Here is an 18,133-nt window from a genome sequence, read left to right on the forward strand (position 1 = left end):
GTGCACTTAATGGTGTTTGGTAAATCATTGATTGGGCCCATGTAGGAGATCGGCGTGACAGTTAGTCCGACATGCACGAGGGTGATCGCTCTTTCAGGGTGGGACAACATGGCCGAGGCGGCTGACAACTTGTTTTGAAGGCGGCTCAGGAGGAGACGAGGTGCGGCCCGGAGCTGCGTTCACTCAGCGCTGCTTCGTAACTGTGTTCGACTCGCCGTGTCGTCGACAAGCTGGTGCTTTGGAGGATTTGGTGCATTGCTGGAGATGTAAAGGAATAAAATAATGACAAGTCTTACTGCATAAAACTGCACATTTGTATGCACCGTCCTTAATTAAACATGTGAGTGTGAGTTATGGGAACAGTCTTTGGCAGATTTACAGGATTTTACTTTTACATCTCTGGCAGTAGCTGCACCTTCGGGCTGGAGGGGCCCGGGATCCAGACATGATGCACACTGCAGGCCCACAGGATCTCATTTGTTTGTGCAAAGTAAAGAAACTCATGTTTCCCTTTGTTCCTTTGTTGAGGCAGCCAAAAACGGTTTCAATATCACATCTCAAATAAGTCAATAAAGCCAGGAGTCCTTCCGAATGGATTTGTTTCGCGTCCGTTTTCATTACCTGTCTGGATGGACTTAGGTTTTAGGGTGGGGGCTAAAGTTAACCCCAGCAGCAAAGATCCAACACTTCACGTCTACGGTTAATTTTGCCAGGATAATTATCAGAAAACCCCAGAGCAGAGCTACAGTTCTGGGAAATGAAATCAAGAAAATAACATCAAAAGAAAGGGGTGAGGGAGGGGGAGAAAGAAAGAGAGATGGTTGAAAACAACTTCTCTTTCAGTAAGATTGGGCTGGATTATAAAACAGAGATGGAAAATGTCCGGAACATTGGGCCCTGACATTTTCAGGAAGTTGCCTTTCACATGTGGAGAACGCAGCAGGAGTTTGTCCGAGTCAGGAACATTCACTCCAGTCGGGAGAGGGGTGGGGCCTGGGTGGAGCATGCAGGTAGCAGGACACGGTGTAGAACTGCAACTTGTTTGAGAATTTCAGCATCTGTCCTTATCGCCAAAAGCTCTGGAATCACTTCGACAACTTTGTCGTCGTCTTCTTCGTGTACGCCACCTCCTCCTGCAGTTGCCATTGTGTGTTAGAAATATCATCAACACTCTTGTTTGCTCACTGGGAATTTTGTTGCTCTAATCGAAAATGTTCTCCCTCAGAGATTTTGCAGGAAAAGCTGCGGAAAATGTCCGAAGCAACCTTTAATGACAAGTCATAAAAAGAAATACAATACAATAAAAAAGTGCTGGAGCTAACTGAGTGATTTTGAATGAAAGAAAAGATCGACAAGGTATTATAAATCTCATATGACCCTTTTGTCTTCCCCCATTTATAAGAACTAGTATAATTTTGTTATGCTGATGTAAGAACACCAGACGTATTTACTAATGAGCACTATTTGTCAACAAATATAATTTATACTACAAAGACATTTTATTTCTTTAACTAACACTGTGTTTTACTAAATGCTCATTCATCATCTACTTATTCACCAGCCTCCACTTACAGACACAAACAGGAGTTATAGTTGTTGACAAGTTCATTAATAAACACGTATGTCTTACTGCTACATTATAGTCTGATATAAGGCGTAAATAATTTATATATTCTGCATATTAATACTAAAAGAGGATTTGAAGTGTGTTTGCAGTTTGCGTCTTGTCTTCATGTAAAACCCTTGGTGTTTCCAAGTTGTCTGCTTTTAGAGAGTCTATCAGAACAGGCCGGTCTAAGCTGCAGCCACTTACCAGCTGAGTGCTACAGTACAGGGATGGGTCTATTGGCTTCAGTGCAGGGGAACTGGAATCAGAAGATTTAAGATGATGTGGTGGAAACAACACGTATCATCCCCTCTCCCTTCAGACACACACACACACACAGCTTCAGAGCAGAAGAGCTCTCTGCCCCTGTCACCAGCTCTGTTATCAGCCACCACACCCATGCAGCTCCATCACCGCCTCAAACTTCATCCTGAGTCAACTTCATCTGCCTGGTCTCAGCACTGATGCAGGGATTTCTGTTGCATATGCTCCCCCACCCACCCTCCTCCTCTGCACAATACAGGCTGTGCATGTAGCCAAGCATGCGACCTCTCCCGTAAATCACAGCAGCATGGAAACTGCTGTCGTTGTGTGGAACAAAAGGCTGAATCGGTGTGTGAGGATGCAGGAATGGTGCAGCCTTTTACGTGGAGAATAGAATTCACCCGCATGGAAAACGGATCCTCTGCGTCCACGTGATTGTTACTTGAAGTAATCACACAATGCACGAGCTGGGTGAGGGTCGTCTCACCTGGATGCTGCAGGAGATCTCGGAGTCGTCCAGGAGCCGGATCGTGCACAGGACCTCCTGGTCCAGGGAGCGGATGCTGGGGCTGCGGAACCGAAGCATTTTCATCCTTGTGTCGGTTCAGTTTCAGCTCCTCATGTCAGCGGGTCCACACGCACACGCACGGACGGACGGACGGACGGACGGGGGACTCGCGCATGCATGCACGCGCACACGCATGTATGTGCCTCTCAGTCGAGGTCTTGTCACCCTCTCTTGCGGCGCCCTTGGATGTGGATGGAGAGATGGATGGGCAGATAGGAGGATGGATGGATGCAACAGCGAGAGGAGGAGGAGCAGGAGGAGGAGGGAGAGCTCGCATCCGACTCCTGGCTGCACACTGATGGATCTACAGGAGGGAGGATGGCTTTTCCTCCCCTCTCTCACCCCTCCCTCTTCTCTCTCTATTATCCCTCTCTCACCCCCACTTAATTTTCTCTCCTTCCAAATTCCTACATAAACCTTCACATCGCACTTGTATGATCCCACACGTGTCACCTGATCATCTGATGGCGAATGAAATTCACCCTCCCTGTAGCATTTGAAATATGTTTCAACTTTATGTTTTCATAGTTGATTAAGTGTTTTCCCCCCAGATTTTTCATTTTAAAGTCTCTTAATCCAATAGACTTAATTATCATTGATAAGATAAGTTTATATTTATGATTTATTTCTAATTTATACAGTGCCTTTCGTGCAAAGGTGCAAAGCAAAGTGTTTAACAATACAGTTCAAATTTCACAATAAAATAAAAAATATGAAATAAGATGGATTAAGAGAATGCTAAGATAAACGATTGGTGTTAAGATGCCTTGTAAAGTGTTAATATATGAATTATGTGTTATCACATGGGTGGAAGAAAACATGACGTTGTATTCATCTGATTTAAGTCAACTTGTGCATTTTACATGTGACTTTATGTAAATATCTGTGGGGGTCTACCTATAGGATTTGGAAAAGTAGAAATCATCAAATCTATTTATATTTATTTTGTATTATTTATTTTATACTACGGTGATCAGCCATGTTATTAATAAACACAAACTGTTGTGGTTTAAAAATAAGATCTTTTTTTATTTTAATCAGATTATTGGTTTACAGCACAATAATGATTAAATGTAATTTAGCTGCAGTGTAACGATCTGATCTGAATTTGTCATCGAACCAAACACAGCGCGGCCCCTTTAACCGTAGCTGACGTGCGTCCTACGTCATCACGCACATCAATAAAAACAACCCGCGGCCATGAGGAGTCATATGATTCTCAAGGTAGGAGACGAGTTTAGTTTGATTAAACCTGAATTAAATGAGCTGTTCTTCCGCCAGTCAGTGAATACAACAGATATAATGTCTGTGATCGTCTCATGAGTAATAACATGTGGTCAGTGGCGTCTATTCTACACCTGCTCAGGGTTTTCCTATGAACGACCCACTGCATTTCCTCAGTTCTTCTTCCTTAGTATCTGCAGCAGTAACGGTGGAATAAATGTATGTATTCTGCAAGTGGACGCTTCCAGGATATTTTCCTTTCCAAGTTTAACAGCTTCCGGTTGTGGACGTATTAGGTGTAAGTGTTCATGAGGCAAATACCAAAATACCACTGGGTTGAAATCCAAGTAAAAGTCCCAAAGCACAAAACAATACTATCAATATGTATTATCAAAAGTTCTCATGCAGATAATTCAACATTTCATATTATTTATTGTTTTAACTTATTTTTTGTATTATTGTTTAATGTTTCACTTGGTAAAGGTGGAGCTCATTTAAATTTTAGGCTGCTTTATATAGGATCCTTGGGTAGCTTGTGAACGTTTACTGTAGAATTTGATCTGAATTTCAACCAAACACAACAGTGAAATCCTACTTTTATATGAATGCATGTGTATAGATAATACAATGATGTAATATGTGACATAATTCTCACTTGGGTTCATTTTCTTCAGTGACTTCTTTTGCTTTTAATCTTTTTTTAAAAGATGTATATTATATATATATTTTTTACAATGTGGTAACATCACATGAGCACTGTTATTATTTCTGCATATACAGTATCTCTGTGATTCTGATGTTTCGATGTTGACATGTATAAGATTTGTTGATCATTCAGGCAAGTTTATGCCCAAAATTATTAAGGTATTTTTCTTTATCCAGTTCAGGACAGAAGATCCACAGACAGGATGATCTACATCATAATGGGAGTCTCAGGCTGTGGAAAGTATGAATACGTATGTTGATACATGAGGAGAAAGAAACGTAGAAGCTCTGGAGAAAGTAAATTGGATATTACTTAACTTTCTGTGACACACAGGTGGTTATGAACTATTAATGTCGCTTAACGTAACTGAACACACTTTCACAGTATCTGTTACAAGGTCACTTACATAGGGATGTAACTCAATGCCAAAAATACTAAAGTAGGGCTGCAACTAACTTAGTTTCATTATCTAAATTTCTTTTTCAATATATAAGTTATTTATTTAGTCAATAAAATGTCAGAAACATCATCATTTCCTCCTTAAATCGCTTGTTTTGTTTAATCAAACAACCAAAACCCAAGTATTTTCAAATTAATATCACATGAGAAATAAAAGAAGAAAATCACCACAAGTAAGAAGGTGAAACCATGTGTATTGTTAATGATGACTTACCAAATTAATTGAGTTGTTCAGCTCTGGCTTAAAGCAGTAAAGATGTCAGTTTTGGGTATTTATTCCCTTGGTGTATCATGCCTGTAAAATAACAAGCAGTATTTCTATTTGTCCATCCATATGTGTGTAATATATGATGTGTAATGATTTTGTTTTTGAAGCAGAACCTCATGAAACTTGCGTTTATCCTGGAGTGAAGTGGTGCCTTTTGATAATTCTTCTTGAAATTTAAATGGATTCTGTATTTCCATGGCAACAAGTTTGACTTGTCCAATTGGAGAAAAGACTGTACTCAAAACGTTTCACCAATAAGCAACAGAAAGACTCGCACACAGCGTTCTGTTTACAGGGAATATGGATATGAGGGGATTAACTTGTTATCTCTGGCACCGAATTACAGGATTACTCAACACTCTACACCTGCTCACTAAATAAATAAATGCAAAATAAACACCATATACTGGAGTGACCATAAGATCCTGTTGGAAGCTCTCAGGCTGTAGAGTAAGAAGATTATTTGTTTTAAACACGTCTTGTATCACTGAGGGAAATAGTGCGACCTTAGATAACTGTGACAGCCCCAATCTGATGATGATCAGTGGGCGCACAGGTTCAATTATTCCACTCTATCACTTATGTCTTGTTCTTTTCTTACGCAGAAGCAGCTTTGGGGCTCATCTTTCAGAAAAGGTAACTCTATACACACTCATACTCATACTCCTCCATTCACGCTCGTGCACACACATGACTTGATACTCCTCTATGTGTGTGTTTCCTTCCATCAGCTGGGCTGGACACTGCATGAAGGGGATGATTTCCACCCACAGGAGAACGTTGAGAAGATGGCTCAGGGGGAGCCGCTCACAGACGAGGTCAGTAAAGGTGCGTGTGTGTGTGTGTGTCAGGAGTGCTGTGCTGCTCGTCTTCTGTCATGAGTTAATTATTCTGTCAAACCTGCAGAAAACTCAACAAGTAACTGGAGCAACAGATAAGCTCTTTTCAAACACGCACTGATGTCACAACAGAAGCGAAATTGAAAAACAAAGAATATTTAATATCTCAGGATCAAAAAGAGTCGCCATGCGTGTAGAAGACACAGTTGAAGCTGTTAAATTGGACAAGATACAAGAGCATTTTGTCGGTAAGGGACGACATCATTGTCGATGTGCTGTAAACAAAAAAACAGTGATCTCCACAACGGAATTTATACGTCATGTCCTGCCTCCTGCATGGCTCCACCCAGGCGCCAACCCCTCGTCTGAATGTCCCAGAGATTTTCCTGTCATTGTGAACTCGTCTGACTTGAAGAATCTCCTGCTGCGTTCTTCATATGTGAACGGCAATAATGTCCAGGCCCAATTTTCAGGACATTTTACAGAGCTCATGTCTGAAAACGTCTTTAATGGACACAGCCACGAGGGAAACACCGAATATCAGAGCTGACGATTCAAAATTGTATTCTTCACTTATTTTCATTTGTTTGATTATTTGTTTAATATTCATTCTTCCTCTGTCAACGCTGACTCTCACTATCAGCACACAGCTGCCCACACAACCAATGAAAACCTCCCACTCAGAAACCTGCTCCGATCAGCTGGGAGTAACCCCGGGACCCGCTCTGTCTGACGCTCTGGCGTATTCAAAGAAAACTTCAGCAGCTGAAGCAGAGAGGTAGAGTCAGGATCACTGTCAGCCTGTGTCTTTCATGCCAGGATCAGAGTTGGCAGGTTGATGCTGGCGTAAGTGAGCAGGACATGAGTTTGCTCAGATGTCAGGATGTAAGAGATCGTGATTCCTCTCATTCCACTTCAGCTCTTCCTGTTAAAGGCTGTGGGAAATTAATGGAGTCCAGCTCTGTTGTAACCAGATTAGGACTAATTCCACTTCTGATAGCAGCGTAATCACAGATGTCTTTGTGCTGCAGACTGCTCGATCTCAGTTTGATTCCCTGATTAGCTCTTTGAAAGTCTCTCTGATTTGAGTCCATTCAACAGGAAATATTGGAAACTAATAATAATAATAAAATAATCCAACCCACTAAGACCACGTCTTTCGGACTGCTCACTGCTACTATGCTTGTAGTTATTTTTTTGCATATTACAATGACTCAGAGGTGCAACACCTCCTTATAGATTTTGAGAACACAGGACATGAGAAGAGAGAGAGAGATGAGGAATGACGTGCAACTTTGATTCTCATACCGGAGATGGTGGAATACGCAGTTGGCACTTTAACCTCCTAGGGACACCTCTTTCAAAAATGTTGAAAATGGTTTTGACATCTGATGGTTAAAAAGCTCTTACTGGTTGCTTCCTGAACCTCCCACAATACAAGAGTGGTTAGATATAATAAATGTTTCCTTGGACAACGATAAATCTAACAAGAAAAAGAAACATCTATTAAAAAGTACACTATTCTAATGTGCTGTTTAATGCAACTCACTCCTGTCTAATATCTGAATATCTATAATATTTATGCTACAATCTTGTTGAACGCTGTTTACAATATTAATAAATCCATTCATGTTGTTGTCTCTTCAGGACAGATTTCCTTGGCTCCTGCGACTACATGAAGTGATTCAAACGTAAGAATGTGTTTATACATCCACTCACAGTATTTGCTGCATTTTTTTTTTTTAAACGTTCACACACACCCTCAGATAGAAAACAGCAGATACTTTTTCCTATCAGAAATGTAGAAGAGGATGAGTTCAGAGAGAGGGAGCCGAGGAGCGAGGTGAGGATATGCAGGCGTGAAATTGTTGGAGAAGATCAAAAATATCAAAGATGGTTTTGAAAATTGAGATGAAAACCAGAGAGCGAGGGGAGGAAATTTGGGCGAGTAAAGACAGATTAAGTGAGTGAGAGTGTGGAGAAGAGGTGACGGAGGAGTGGAAAGTGTGCCATCGCTTTCTTAAAAACGATGCGGCGACATCAAAGACCTGCTTTTCCGTCACTCTTCTACTCAGTCACACATATTCTCCTCTTTTCTTGTGTCCCTCGTTTTCTTCCCACCTCCTTGAGCTGTTTGTGACCATAGTTCACGTTACGTCTAGTTTCCCCAGTGCTGTTTTTAACATTCTCCTTCTAATCCTTTTAGTTCAGTGTTCATACGTGTGTATGTGTGTTTTCACTGCAGAGAAAGATGCTCAGGGTCCGATGCTTTAGTGACGTGCTCCGCCCTGAAGCGTCTCTACAGGCAGATCCTGCTGCACGGCTCCAGAGCCCTCGACCAAGACATCCTGCCTCCCGTCGCTCCTGATGTCTTTTTCCTCTTCCTACATGGGGACTACGGTCTCATTCACCAGAGGATGGTGGCCCGCAGGGGACATTACATGAAAGCCGACCTGCTGCGCTCCCAGTTTGATGCTTTAGAGCCTCCGCTGGATGAAGAGAATGTGTTGTCTCTGGACATCAGCAGGAGCGTTACTGATCTAGGCGCGGAGGTCGAGCAGCACATTATCGGCCTCAAGTCGTCACCAGTGGTGCTGTAATCAACACAGACAGACAGAGAGGCCGTCATCATCAATCATCATCATCATCGTCATCGTCATCAGGTGTTCTGTTGGTCGGTCAGTTCGTCTGCCACTTTGGTCCAGACTGAAACATTTGATCCGCTATTGGATGGAATTCCATGAAATTCTATACAAACATTCATGGTGCCAACAGGATGAAGCGTATTGACAATGGTAATTCTCTGATGTTTCCTCTAGTGCCACCAACAGGTTAAGTTTATCATTTTCTCAGTGAAATATCCCAACGTCTACTCTCTGGATCTGCACAAAATGTAGTGCAGACAGTCATGGTTCCCAGATGATTGTATGTAATCAAATTTTTGCTTGAAAAATTATGAAATTTTAAGTTGGTAGTGATTCAATTTTATGTAGAGTCGTAGATTTGTTGACTAATCACTTAACGTTCTACAGAAAATCCTGCTTTTTTTTATGAAATGACTTTCGTATGACTTTGTTTCAGTTTGGTTTCGATGACAAGAAACTGGTGGACAGGAAAATCAGGAGCCTGCAGAAACTCATTTTGTTTTAGCACTTCACCTAACTTTGATCTTTGGGTTTAATAGTGTTATCTTAAGTTTTACCTTCAACATCACAGGTTTCTTACCCAATTGTAAAAACTTGTGGAAGTTTTTGCAGCTTTGCTGAAGTTTGGATTAGTTTGGTACCAAGCAACAGTTTTTATATCATTTTATAGTCTGTCAAAGCAACTTTCATCCTCTGACATCAAATGCCAACCAATCTAACAGTACAATCTTCAGGCAGAATAGAACAGGGTGGAATGATTAAAGGGGGTTAGATTGAACAGCTTCCTGCTAGACATCACTGAGGCCGGTTTGACTCTTCTCACAACATCATGTAGTTTCCATATGAACGGTCACATCAGGTCAGAGCTTATTGATCCCCGTTCTAAAAAGTGACCATTACCACAATGTCCTCTCTCTCTCTCTCTCTCGCACACACACACACACACACACACGTCCCTCCACTCAGCACTGCAGAGCTGTTTTTGTTGGTGTGACTCATCTTCAAACCTCAACTCGAATATTTTAGGAGCTTCTAATCCAGAAAACCCCCCTTGGCTACTCTCGTATCTCACACATCCAGACGAACCGCCGCACATACACACACTGCAACACACACACACACCACTGGAGATTAAAACCCCCTCAACAGACGCACACAGGTTGTCAAGTGGATCACACACACACATATCTGATGTTGTAGTATGCGTCTTGTGTGTCAGTTACTCCACAAGGTCTCCGAGAGCGAGGACACAAAGGCAGGAATCGAATAAACCGAGAGCAGTCCTCACACTACCACACACATCTTATTATAATTATTATATTGTCACCAGTGAATATGACTTAATACTTGTGTTGTTAGTTTTAATGAATTAACCACATCACAGTTACGTAAAGTAAATTGTAGTAATTATAAACTGCACCCTTTACACAGCCATAGATGAGATTTGTTTCAGATTAAAACTATTATGTTTTGTAGCTTCATAATTCCAACCATACAAATCAAAACTACTATTACTGAAGTCCAGTGCCCCCTGGTGCTTATAGTAATAAAGTTCAAGCTTCAATAGAAAATCATGGTAAAATACATATTTAAAGTGTCTGATTTGAGGGGTTTTCATTGAAGGGCATATAATAATTTATAATATACTAGTCATAATTTATCAGTGTTTTATAAATGACTGCTTTTTTATCAATCAAGATGGCAGACGTGTTTGTATTCGACGCCATTGTCTTTAGCGAGACTGTCGGGTGATGCTGTTGATCTTTACACCAACTCTGGATACAACATTATATGTTTTTAAATGAGGATTTCTTCCTTTTCTCTGTTTTATATGAATAGAAGTGGATCATCAGCTGGCTGTTAGATTAACAGTCGAGTTATAGCCACATGGGGAGCTGTGAGACATTTTATAGACTCATGTTTTTTTTTTTTACAGATTAATAAACAATATAAAATCATAAAAAACTACTGCACTGCAAACTGCATATTTGCATGGTGAGAAAAAATTATTGTGTTGACAGATTCAAAAAGAGAAGTTAAAAAAGACAACAAAGTAACAAAGTTCAACACTTTTTACTGATTGTCTATCAGATCCACAGATGGGGGGGGGAGTATGCTGCTCAGTTTAATAAATGAAAAAGAACCCAAAATAAACTCAGTCCATATGACACACTGAACGTGAATTTCAGCTCAGTTTAGGAAAAGAACATTTTAACCCCAGACATTGACACTGTCTAGAAAGATGTTAGGCAAAGAGGGTTTTTAAGAAATGACTCACCTAAGCAAAGGAAATAATTTTTCATTTTTCTCATATCCATTTTTCTTGCCTTGTTTTCTCCAGAGAGAGTGTTGAGAGGATAAGTTGAGCAAATCTGAGTTTCTGTGTCTGTGCTGCCTCAAGATAAACATTGACATTTGAGCACAGAGTCAAGCTTTTCCATTTTGAACACATCTTTCAAGCGTTTGCCTTTGGAGACAAACTTGATGAATCGTCTGCTGCATGTGGCCACTGTACAGCCTGTAGTGAACAAGATAGAAGAGAAGAAAAGCAGCAACAACAGACGATGCTCCTGGTTCAGTCTGTTGACTGAGACTGAGAGTGAATCCTCCATCAGCGTTCCAGGACATCGGACTTCCTCTGGGTGTTCAAAGTTTTCATTAGACTCTGTCCAGGTGGCAAGATGAAAAGAGGCTTGAGCGTCATAGTGTGTCTGCACAGAGATTAATATTACATGAACTACCACTGAATATTAATGCAACTGCTACAAGACTTAAGTATGTGATGATTTAAGTAGCTGTACTGATCTGCACCAGTGCATGTCACTGACAGGGTTAAAGTGATTGTATCCTTGTTTTCACTCTATATAAACCTACAGTGTTGAGTCTGGAAGGACACAAATTTTAAGTCTTATCATAACAACCAAATAAAGTCTGTTTTTATTTGTATTATGTAATTTATATTCATGTATATTGCCCAAAATCACAAAATTGTCTCATGGGGCTTTTCAATCTGGACAACAAGCTGCACCCCCCCATCCTAGACTGTTAATAGTAGAGCAGTGTGACTTTTATACCAGGACTGAGTATACAGCAGTTTACTACTGCAGACAGGTTAGTATGGAAAGTTAAGGGATGAATAAAACTATGGCTAAGAATTACAGGAATATAAATATGGCTTGAATGTTACATTTTTGCAAAGCAGTTTTTTAAATGTTGTTACCTGTAGGTTTATGTTTGAGTGACGGTGCTTATGTGCAGATGTCAGAACATGTGTATACCCTGAATCCACAGTGGGGTCCACACAGATCAATGTGCGTGCATGTGTGTGTTTGAGTGCGTGTCAGAGCCCGATCAGATGTTGTATGGCCGTGCTGAGGTCTCCTCCTGTGCTGATGAGGGCCTGAAGGTTCGCCTGTCTGTCTTTGAAGCCCATCGAGCTCAGGTGCTCCAGCTCCTCTTGGAGCTCAGCCTCCTCACGACGGCCCTGACAGGATGAGACAGGAGAGTTGTTACAAATGTGATCATTACAGTAACATGATCGCAGAGAAAAAATAGCAAAGAGATGTTGTGCCTCTGGGAGTGAGAACATACTTTCAAATTTGAACACTTCACCTGTGTCTCTTCTTATCTGCTTTTCTAGAGATGATGCAGTCTATTTAGTTGATCTGAATCTTCATAAGAAATGGGTCTTTAGTATATTTAGTGGATTTTATTTGACCACTATCAACAAATGCTTTTAGAAACCATAGATAACTATACTAACTTCTGTTCTGGTTATCTAACCCACAGATGGAAGGAGGAAAATGTAGCTTCGCTGACCTCTATGGGTTGAAATGTGTGAATCTCATGAACACCTGAACATAGCAAACGTCACAGCTGGATGTGGCCAGATGTGGTATAAGCATGTTGTCACCACTAGCTGTGGGTACAAGGGGGGCTAATAAACTGGATGCAGTTAAATCTTTAATTGTGGTACTCTTTTTGTAGATGCATGTTTAAATTTGTACTTCACTAAACCACCGTAAGCTCAATATGACAGAAATGTTGTATCATAAACAGCACTTCCCTATTGTGATGATAATAATAAGAAAGCCCTGTGTAGTAAAGAGGAGTTTCCAGTGGGCTTTTGGCATCAACATGCAATTTACTGGTGATCAGCTCAAATCAATTACAGAAGCAGACAACAAGGTTATAAAGAAATGAGGTACCCCATTATCAGCCAGTGCCTGCAGCATCTGTTGCACAAACGTCTGCTGCTGCTCTGTCACCGTGGCAACCGGAGGACAATTTCCTGAGTGGCTGTTCAGGAAAGAGTTGGATTCGAGCTCAGGGGCAACATCAACCCTGGCTCCAGTGTTTCCGAGTCCAGCCCTGCAGGAAGATATGCAGCGTCACCCAAGTTTTATTTAAAAAAAAAAAAAAATACAAAAGGTTTTATAAAATACAAATGTTTACCCAGAAAATAAACCACCAGAAAAAAAGATCTCTTTAGTGTGAGGTGAACCGTCTGTTATGTACATACTGTTCTGTTCTGTGTATAAAGACAGACGATGCATCTCCGTCCTGCCACTATCCGGAAATGAAGCTAAAATATCCTGGGTATGAACGCTGCGATATTGAAGTCCAGATGACACACGTTCTCGACCAATCTGAAGTTAGTCTCAGCTGTCAATCATGATGTTTCACCCTGTTTTTATAGTGTCAAACAACTAATTAAAACCAAAATAAATACAGTGTGATAAGAACGACCTAAAATGACAGAAACAATTTTTGACAAAACTTTTTACTTTGGCCCATGTCTCATCTTTTAACATGGAGGAGGCAGAGTTTATGAACTACACTGCTGATCAAGACACTTTGGCATGTCATCCATCTTAATATACTGTCTATGGTTTTAACTCACGCAGGTATGAGGGCGGGAGCCTCTGCAGCCAGAGTTTGTAGTCCCTGCTGGATCTGTAGCAGAGCCTCCATGGCTCTGGGGTTCAACATGGCCGACAGCAGCTCCGGACTCTGCATCTGCACATAACGGACAACTGTGAGCAATGGAGACTGTGCAGGGATTTCTCGACAGCAGATTACAACTCTGACAACTGTTTCTGAACAAGTGATTATTCAGTTTTTACAAGGGCCTTTAAAACAGATGTGTTGTTAGTCAACAGTCAAAGCCTCAAATACGCCGTATTCATATCATCATATGTGTCAGAGATGGCAGAGGAGTAGAGAGAATAAACAAACCTGTTGCAGGAAGAGAGGGAGCTGCTGTCTCATCTGCTGCTGCAGCTCAGGATTCCCTGAGAACAGAGGGTGGCTCAGCAGCATCTGAAAGAGAAATTATCAGGATATGTGAACAAGAAGTGAAGGTGGCGGGATTGCAGACCAGTTTCAAATCTCTGCATAGCGCCCTAAGGGATTGTTCAGCAAGTCAGATGCTGATAAATAGCAAAACCTAAAAAGACTTGCATGGCACTTAACATAAATTAAGTTCACTAGATCTGGATTTTTGATTGGACCTGCACCAAATTACGCAGATTCATTCACAGTCACAACATTTTTTTGTCAAGATCCCTAACCCTAATTCAACAAAAATGTGGGAAAACACCCTAAAGAAAATCCACTGATCCACACCCCAATTTAATGCTTCCTTCCACCAATTTTGGCAGCAATCCATCCAGTAGTTTCTGGAAACAGAGGTAAAAACCTAACCTCAATTGGCGGAGGTAATACGTTACATATTAATTATATTGAAATATACGTTTATAATATATGAATACGTAATGCCCGCTCTATAATAAACTGTGTTACATGTCAGACTCACCTGTGCAGCCAGATCCTGGTTTTGGCCGAGGCAGTTCAGAAGACTGCTGATGTACGGCCCAGAGAGAAGGCTCTCCATCAGACCAGGACTGGCCGTGATCTCCTCCAGCAGGGACTGCATGCCTGAGGCCGTGGATTAAAAAAGAAATGAATAAAAGCAGAAAGAAATGTTTAAAAGTGATTATAGTTTAGCTGACTGAAAACGATGATCTGTGTACAACACCTTTATACAGGTATGTTGTTATTGTAGATTTGCTGGATTGGTTTTGTAAAAAGATACAGACATGAATACAGGAAGGAACTACTGATTCTGCAGCTGAAGCATGTGGCTGTGTATTTTCCTGCCTGCAGTGACAGTGCTCTGAGGGTTTGGGTCAGCTGTGGGTGTGGCAGTCAGGTCTCTGAGAGGATCTGTGGACTGACTGGAGAACAACGGTCTCTGGTTTCTTTCTCCTTTGGGGGCCTGTTGTTTCCCAGATGATATAGTCTCCACTTGGGGTCCTCCTGTCTGGAAAAGAGAGAGAGAGAACATGTACAGAAAACTCAACAGCAGGTTAAATACATGAAAAAAAGATAATTCAAGAAAAGCATTATTTTAAGAGTTCTACCTGTGATAGATTGAGATCATGTTCCTGTATTTCTGCTTCAGTCTTCAGGAGGCCATCAGAGTCCCCATTGATGGGTTCAGGGTTGTCTCGCTCTGATTTCAACTCGTCCATTGCGCGGTCTTCATTACACATCACTTCCTCTATCATGTCAGGGTTTCTGACCAGCTCCAGCACCTGGAAATGGAAGGAGGAGCAAGAAGATATTGGACTCATGGATCTGAGAAATCGTTTCAGAAGGAATAAATACAGTATGGTCAAGTATCAGTGAAATTAAAATGGCCTTTTTTCCTTTTTAACCAGAAGGTAATTTGTAAATGGTCAAAAATAACTCTCCAATGTATGTACGGCTTTTCATGAAACACCTTTTGCAAATCCTGAACCATACGTCCATTTTTATGTTTTTTAGTAAAAATTCAAATTACTTAATGGAAACGTGCAATTGTGTAGTGATTTCTCTCCATCCTGCACCATTTTATTGTAGAAAATCTTCGGCTATCAAAGTGATAGAGTAGAAGTAGTAGAAGTAGTAGAAGTAGTAGCTTGGCAAAGGGACGCATTCTTTCATGCACACTGTATAAAACCAACCCTGACACTCAACAAATTAGTACTTAATACCCACCTCTGTGATGATGTCTGTGTTGTTGAGCATGTCTCCCACCTCTGGATTTGTCTCTAGGAGATTCTGGATTTGAGGATTGGACAGAATGAGCTGTCTGGTTATCTGGGGGCTGGAAGTAGAGAGTATGCTCTGCACCAAAGGGCTGCCCAGGACACGACGCATCATCTCTGGGTTATCCAACAGCTGCTTCTCCATCTGGTGCTGGAGTGCAGGGAAGAAGCCAGACTCGCCTGTTGCCAGGCCAAGACTGTCCACTGTGGGACCAAGATCAAATCAAAAGAGCAGGAGTATGTAAATACCATAATACACTGGAGTATGATCTTAGTACCTCACAGCAGCAGTGTGAGCCCAGATAGAGAGGAGCGATGAAGACTGAGAGTTGAGGGGAGTTCGTGTGGTCTGCGGTTCTTACCCAGGCAGAGGGGAGAGATGGGAGATGGCGTCAGGTTGTCATGATCAGGGTCGAGAACATCTGTGAGCTCTTGGTGGATCGTCTCCGAGGACAGATCAGCGGCAGCAGAGGAACACTGAGGCCTGACAAGAAATAACTGAGCCTGATTAGCACGTGTTAATCTTATGTCTGGCTTATGATATTTGCATAGATCATTTAGATTTTTGATACTGATAGTATAGTATCAGATTAATTTAGTTTCAGATAATGTAATAATACTAAAACAGTGGCAAAAATAAAAGTATATTTTACTCCAGAAAATGTGTCTGATGCCACTTAACAGAAATATGGTTTTAAAAAAATACTTTGATGCAGGTCTGTATGTAACAGAAGCAGTGACAGATTGGATTTGGCAGTGATATTACAGAAACAAAACAATTTCCCTCTGATTAATAGTTTTGATCAAAAGTAATAAGCATTGACCAAAATGGGGGACATTGGGGGACATTTTCTGTATTTGAAAAATGCAGATGACCTTTTAAACTCACCGTCCTCACTGTTTTCAGGACACAGCCTTCAAGTTTTGTAGAGTTTACACTTTACTGAAGAGGAAATGCATTTGTGTGTATGATGAAGTTAAGCGGGTCATCCACGTCTCAGAAGGTCGGTGGTTTGGTTCAATCCCAGTCTCCCAGTGAATGACAAAACTGTACAAAGCATTTACTCATGTTGTTGGGACCTAAATCCTGTCACAGTATGAGGACAAGTCTCCATAATGTTAATCATTACATTTTAAGGTGAAGACATGTTTTAAGGTTATTAGGTTGGGTTTAGGTGACAGTTAGGGTCAGGAGAGTAGTGGTAGGAAATCAATGTAAGTCAATGTCCTCTGAAGTGATGGAGGCACATCTCTCTCTCTCTCTCTCTCTCTCTCTCTCTGTGTCTGTGTCTGTGTGTGTGTGTGTGTGTGTGTGCTCTTGTACAGCTATCTTTGTAAGGACCGGTTTGAGTCTACAACCTACGGAGTGAGGACATTTTGGGAAAGTGAGGACATTTTGGCCGTTCCTCACTTTGTGACCCCCCCTTCAATGGACTCTTTGGGGGTTAAGACTTGTTTTAAGGGTTAGGGTTAGAATTAGGCTGTGTGTGTGTGTGTGTGTGTGTGTGTGTGTGTACCTTCGGATCATGCAGAGGCTGACAGCATCACTCTTCCCTTTAAGGTGACTCAGGATCTGAGACTCTGTGAGGACTCGGCCGGAGTGGATCAGCAGGAGCTGCTCTGCTGAGGCCCCCGCCCTATCCGAGAGATCATGCTTCAGCTGTACACACACAAAACACAACAATAAGATAGCATTGGTAGCCGACTGAGAGCGTTTAAATCAGAGTGCAATCTATTGAACATTTTAGAAGAGAGGACAGTGGCTATACCTCCACCAAGGCCCAAAAGTCCCCTTAAACCACATTCACTAGAGCCTGATTTTTATTTGGATATGCACCAAATTTTATACAAATATGAGTCCCCTAAACATGAGATTGTTTTCCATCAAGATCCCTCAATTATCCTCAAAGAAAATATAAAAAGCCGGACAATGTTTAAGAGGTAAGTCATTCTTTGATCTGCCCCCATAGGTTCAGATCCAGTCCAATATTGAATATCATAAAAAAAATAGCTGCGTAATCCTGACAAACACACAAACACACAAACACACGCCGGTGATGTAAGCAACCATCTTTACGCACAAGTGTTTACGCAGCGCTGGGTCTGTGACTCACCTGTCTGACGGTGCAGTCGCATGGGACCGTGAAGTCTCTGCTCTCACTGACACTTTTAACGGCAACGTGGATCATGTCGGTGCTGCTCTGACATCCACCCGATGCTCCCAGCTCATCCCTCACAGACATCTCTCAGTCCGGGCTGACGATGGAGATGAACGGACCTGCAGCGCACAGTCCCGGGGCCGTGGAGGAGGAGGAGGAGGAGGAAGAGGAGGAGGAGCGCGTCTGGCCCGTGACTCTGCAGAAAGTTGTGTGGAGGTTTGCCAGCTACTGTGCAGGGAGGTGTTTATAAACCTAAATATTATGTTGACGTGCTACTGCTTATAATTTACAGATCTTTACA

General features: G+C 41.6%; 3 protein-coding genes across 7 annotated transcripts in view; 1 reads left to right on the forward strand and 2 right to left on the reverse strand.

Moving 5' to 3' along the window:
• The window catches only part of frmd3 (FERM domain containing 3), a 49,303-nt gene extending 46,413 nt beyond the window's left edge, over positions 1–2,890 (reverse strand). For 2 of the 4 annotated variants that reach the window (XM_034594821.1, XM_034594820.1), the window contains exon 1: positions 2,358–2,890. In XM_034594821.1, coding sequence (XP_034450712.1) covers positions 2,358–2,462 — 105 coding nt within the window. In that variant the 5' untranslated portion in view covers positions 2,463–2,890. The remainder of the gene's footprint in view (positions 1–2,357) is intronic. The other 2 variants (XM_034594823.1, XM_034594822.1) reach the window with 2 other exon arrangements.
• A 690-nt stretch (positions 2,891–3,580) lies between these two features.
• Positions 3,581–10,482, forward strand: LOC117768124 (probable gluconokinase). 2 transcript variants are annotated; one of them, XM_034596240.1, is made up of 6 exons: positions 3,581–3,662; positions 4,545–4,608; positions 5,701–5,731; positions 5,827–5,913; positions 7,582–7,625; positions 8,180–10,482. In XM_034596240.1, exons 2-6 carry the CDS (start codon positions 4,571–4,573, stop codon positions 8,532–8,534), a joined length of 555 nt encoding a protein of 184 aa, XP_034452131.1. In that variant the 5' UTR covers positions 3,581–3,662; positions 4,545–4,570; the 3' UTR covers positions 8,535–10,482. The 2 variants fall into 2 exon arrangements, with proteins under 2 accessions (XP_034452131.1, XP_034452132.1); XM_034596241.1 differs by having other exon boundaries at positions 3,607–3,662; positions 5,827–5,923.
• A 1,032-nt stretch (positions 10,483–11,514) lies between these two features.
• Positions 11,515–18,006, reverse strand: LOC117768123 (ubiquilin-1-like). Its single transcript, XM_034596239.1, has 11 exons — positions 17,788–18,006; positions 17,191–17,333; positions 16,036–16,157; positions 15,624–15,877; positions 15,005–15,178; positions 14,742–14,904; positions 14,398–14,519; positions 13,818–13,901; positions 13,483–13,598; positions 12,788–12,950; positions 11,515–12,063 (listed from the first exon to the last, which is right to left on the reverse strand). Exons 1-11 carry the CDS (start codon positions 17,914–17,916, stop codon positions 11,920–11,922), a joined length of 1,614 nt encoding a protein of 537 aa, XP_034452130.1. The 5' UTR covers positions 17,917–18,006; the 3' UTR covers positions 11,515–11,919.
• Positions 18,007–18,133: the final 127 nt, after the last annotated feature.

The sequence above is a fragment of the Hippoglossus hippoglossus genome, chromosome 9 (genome assembly GCF_009819705.1).
Source record: "Hippoglossus hippoglossus isolate fHipHip1 chromosome 9, fHipHip1.pri, whole genome shotgun sequence".
NCBI classification, from domain to species: Eukaryota; Metazoa; Chordata; class Actinopteri; order Pleuronectiformes; family Pleuronectidae; genus Hippoglossus; species Hippoglossus hippoglossus.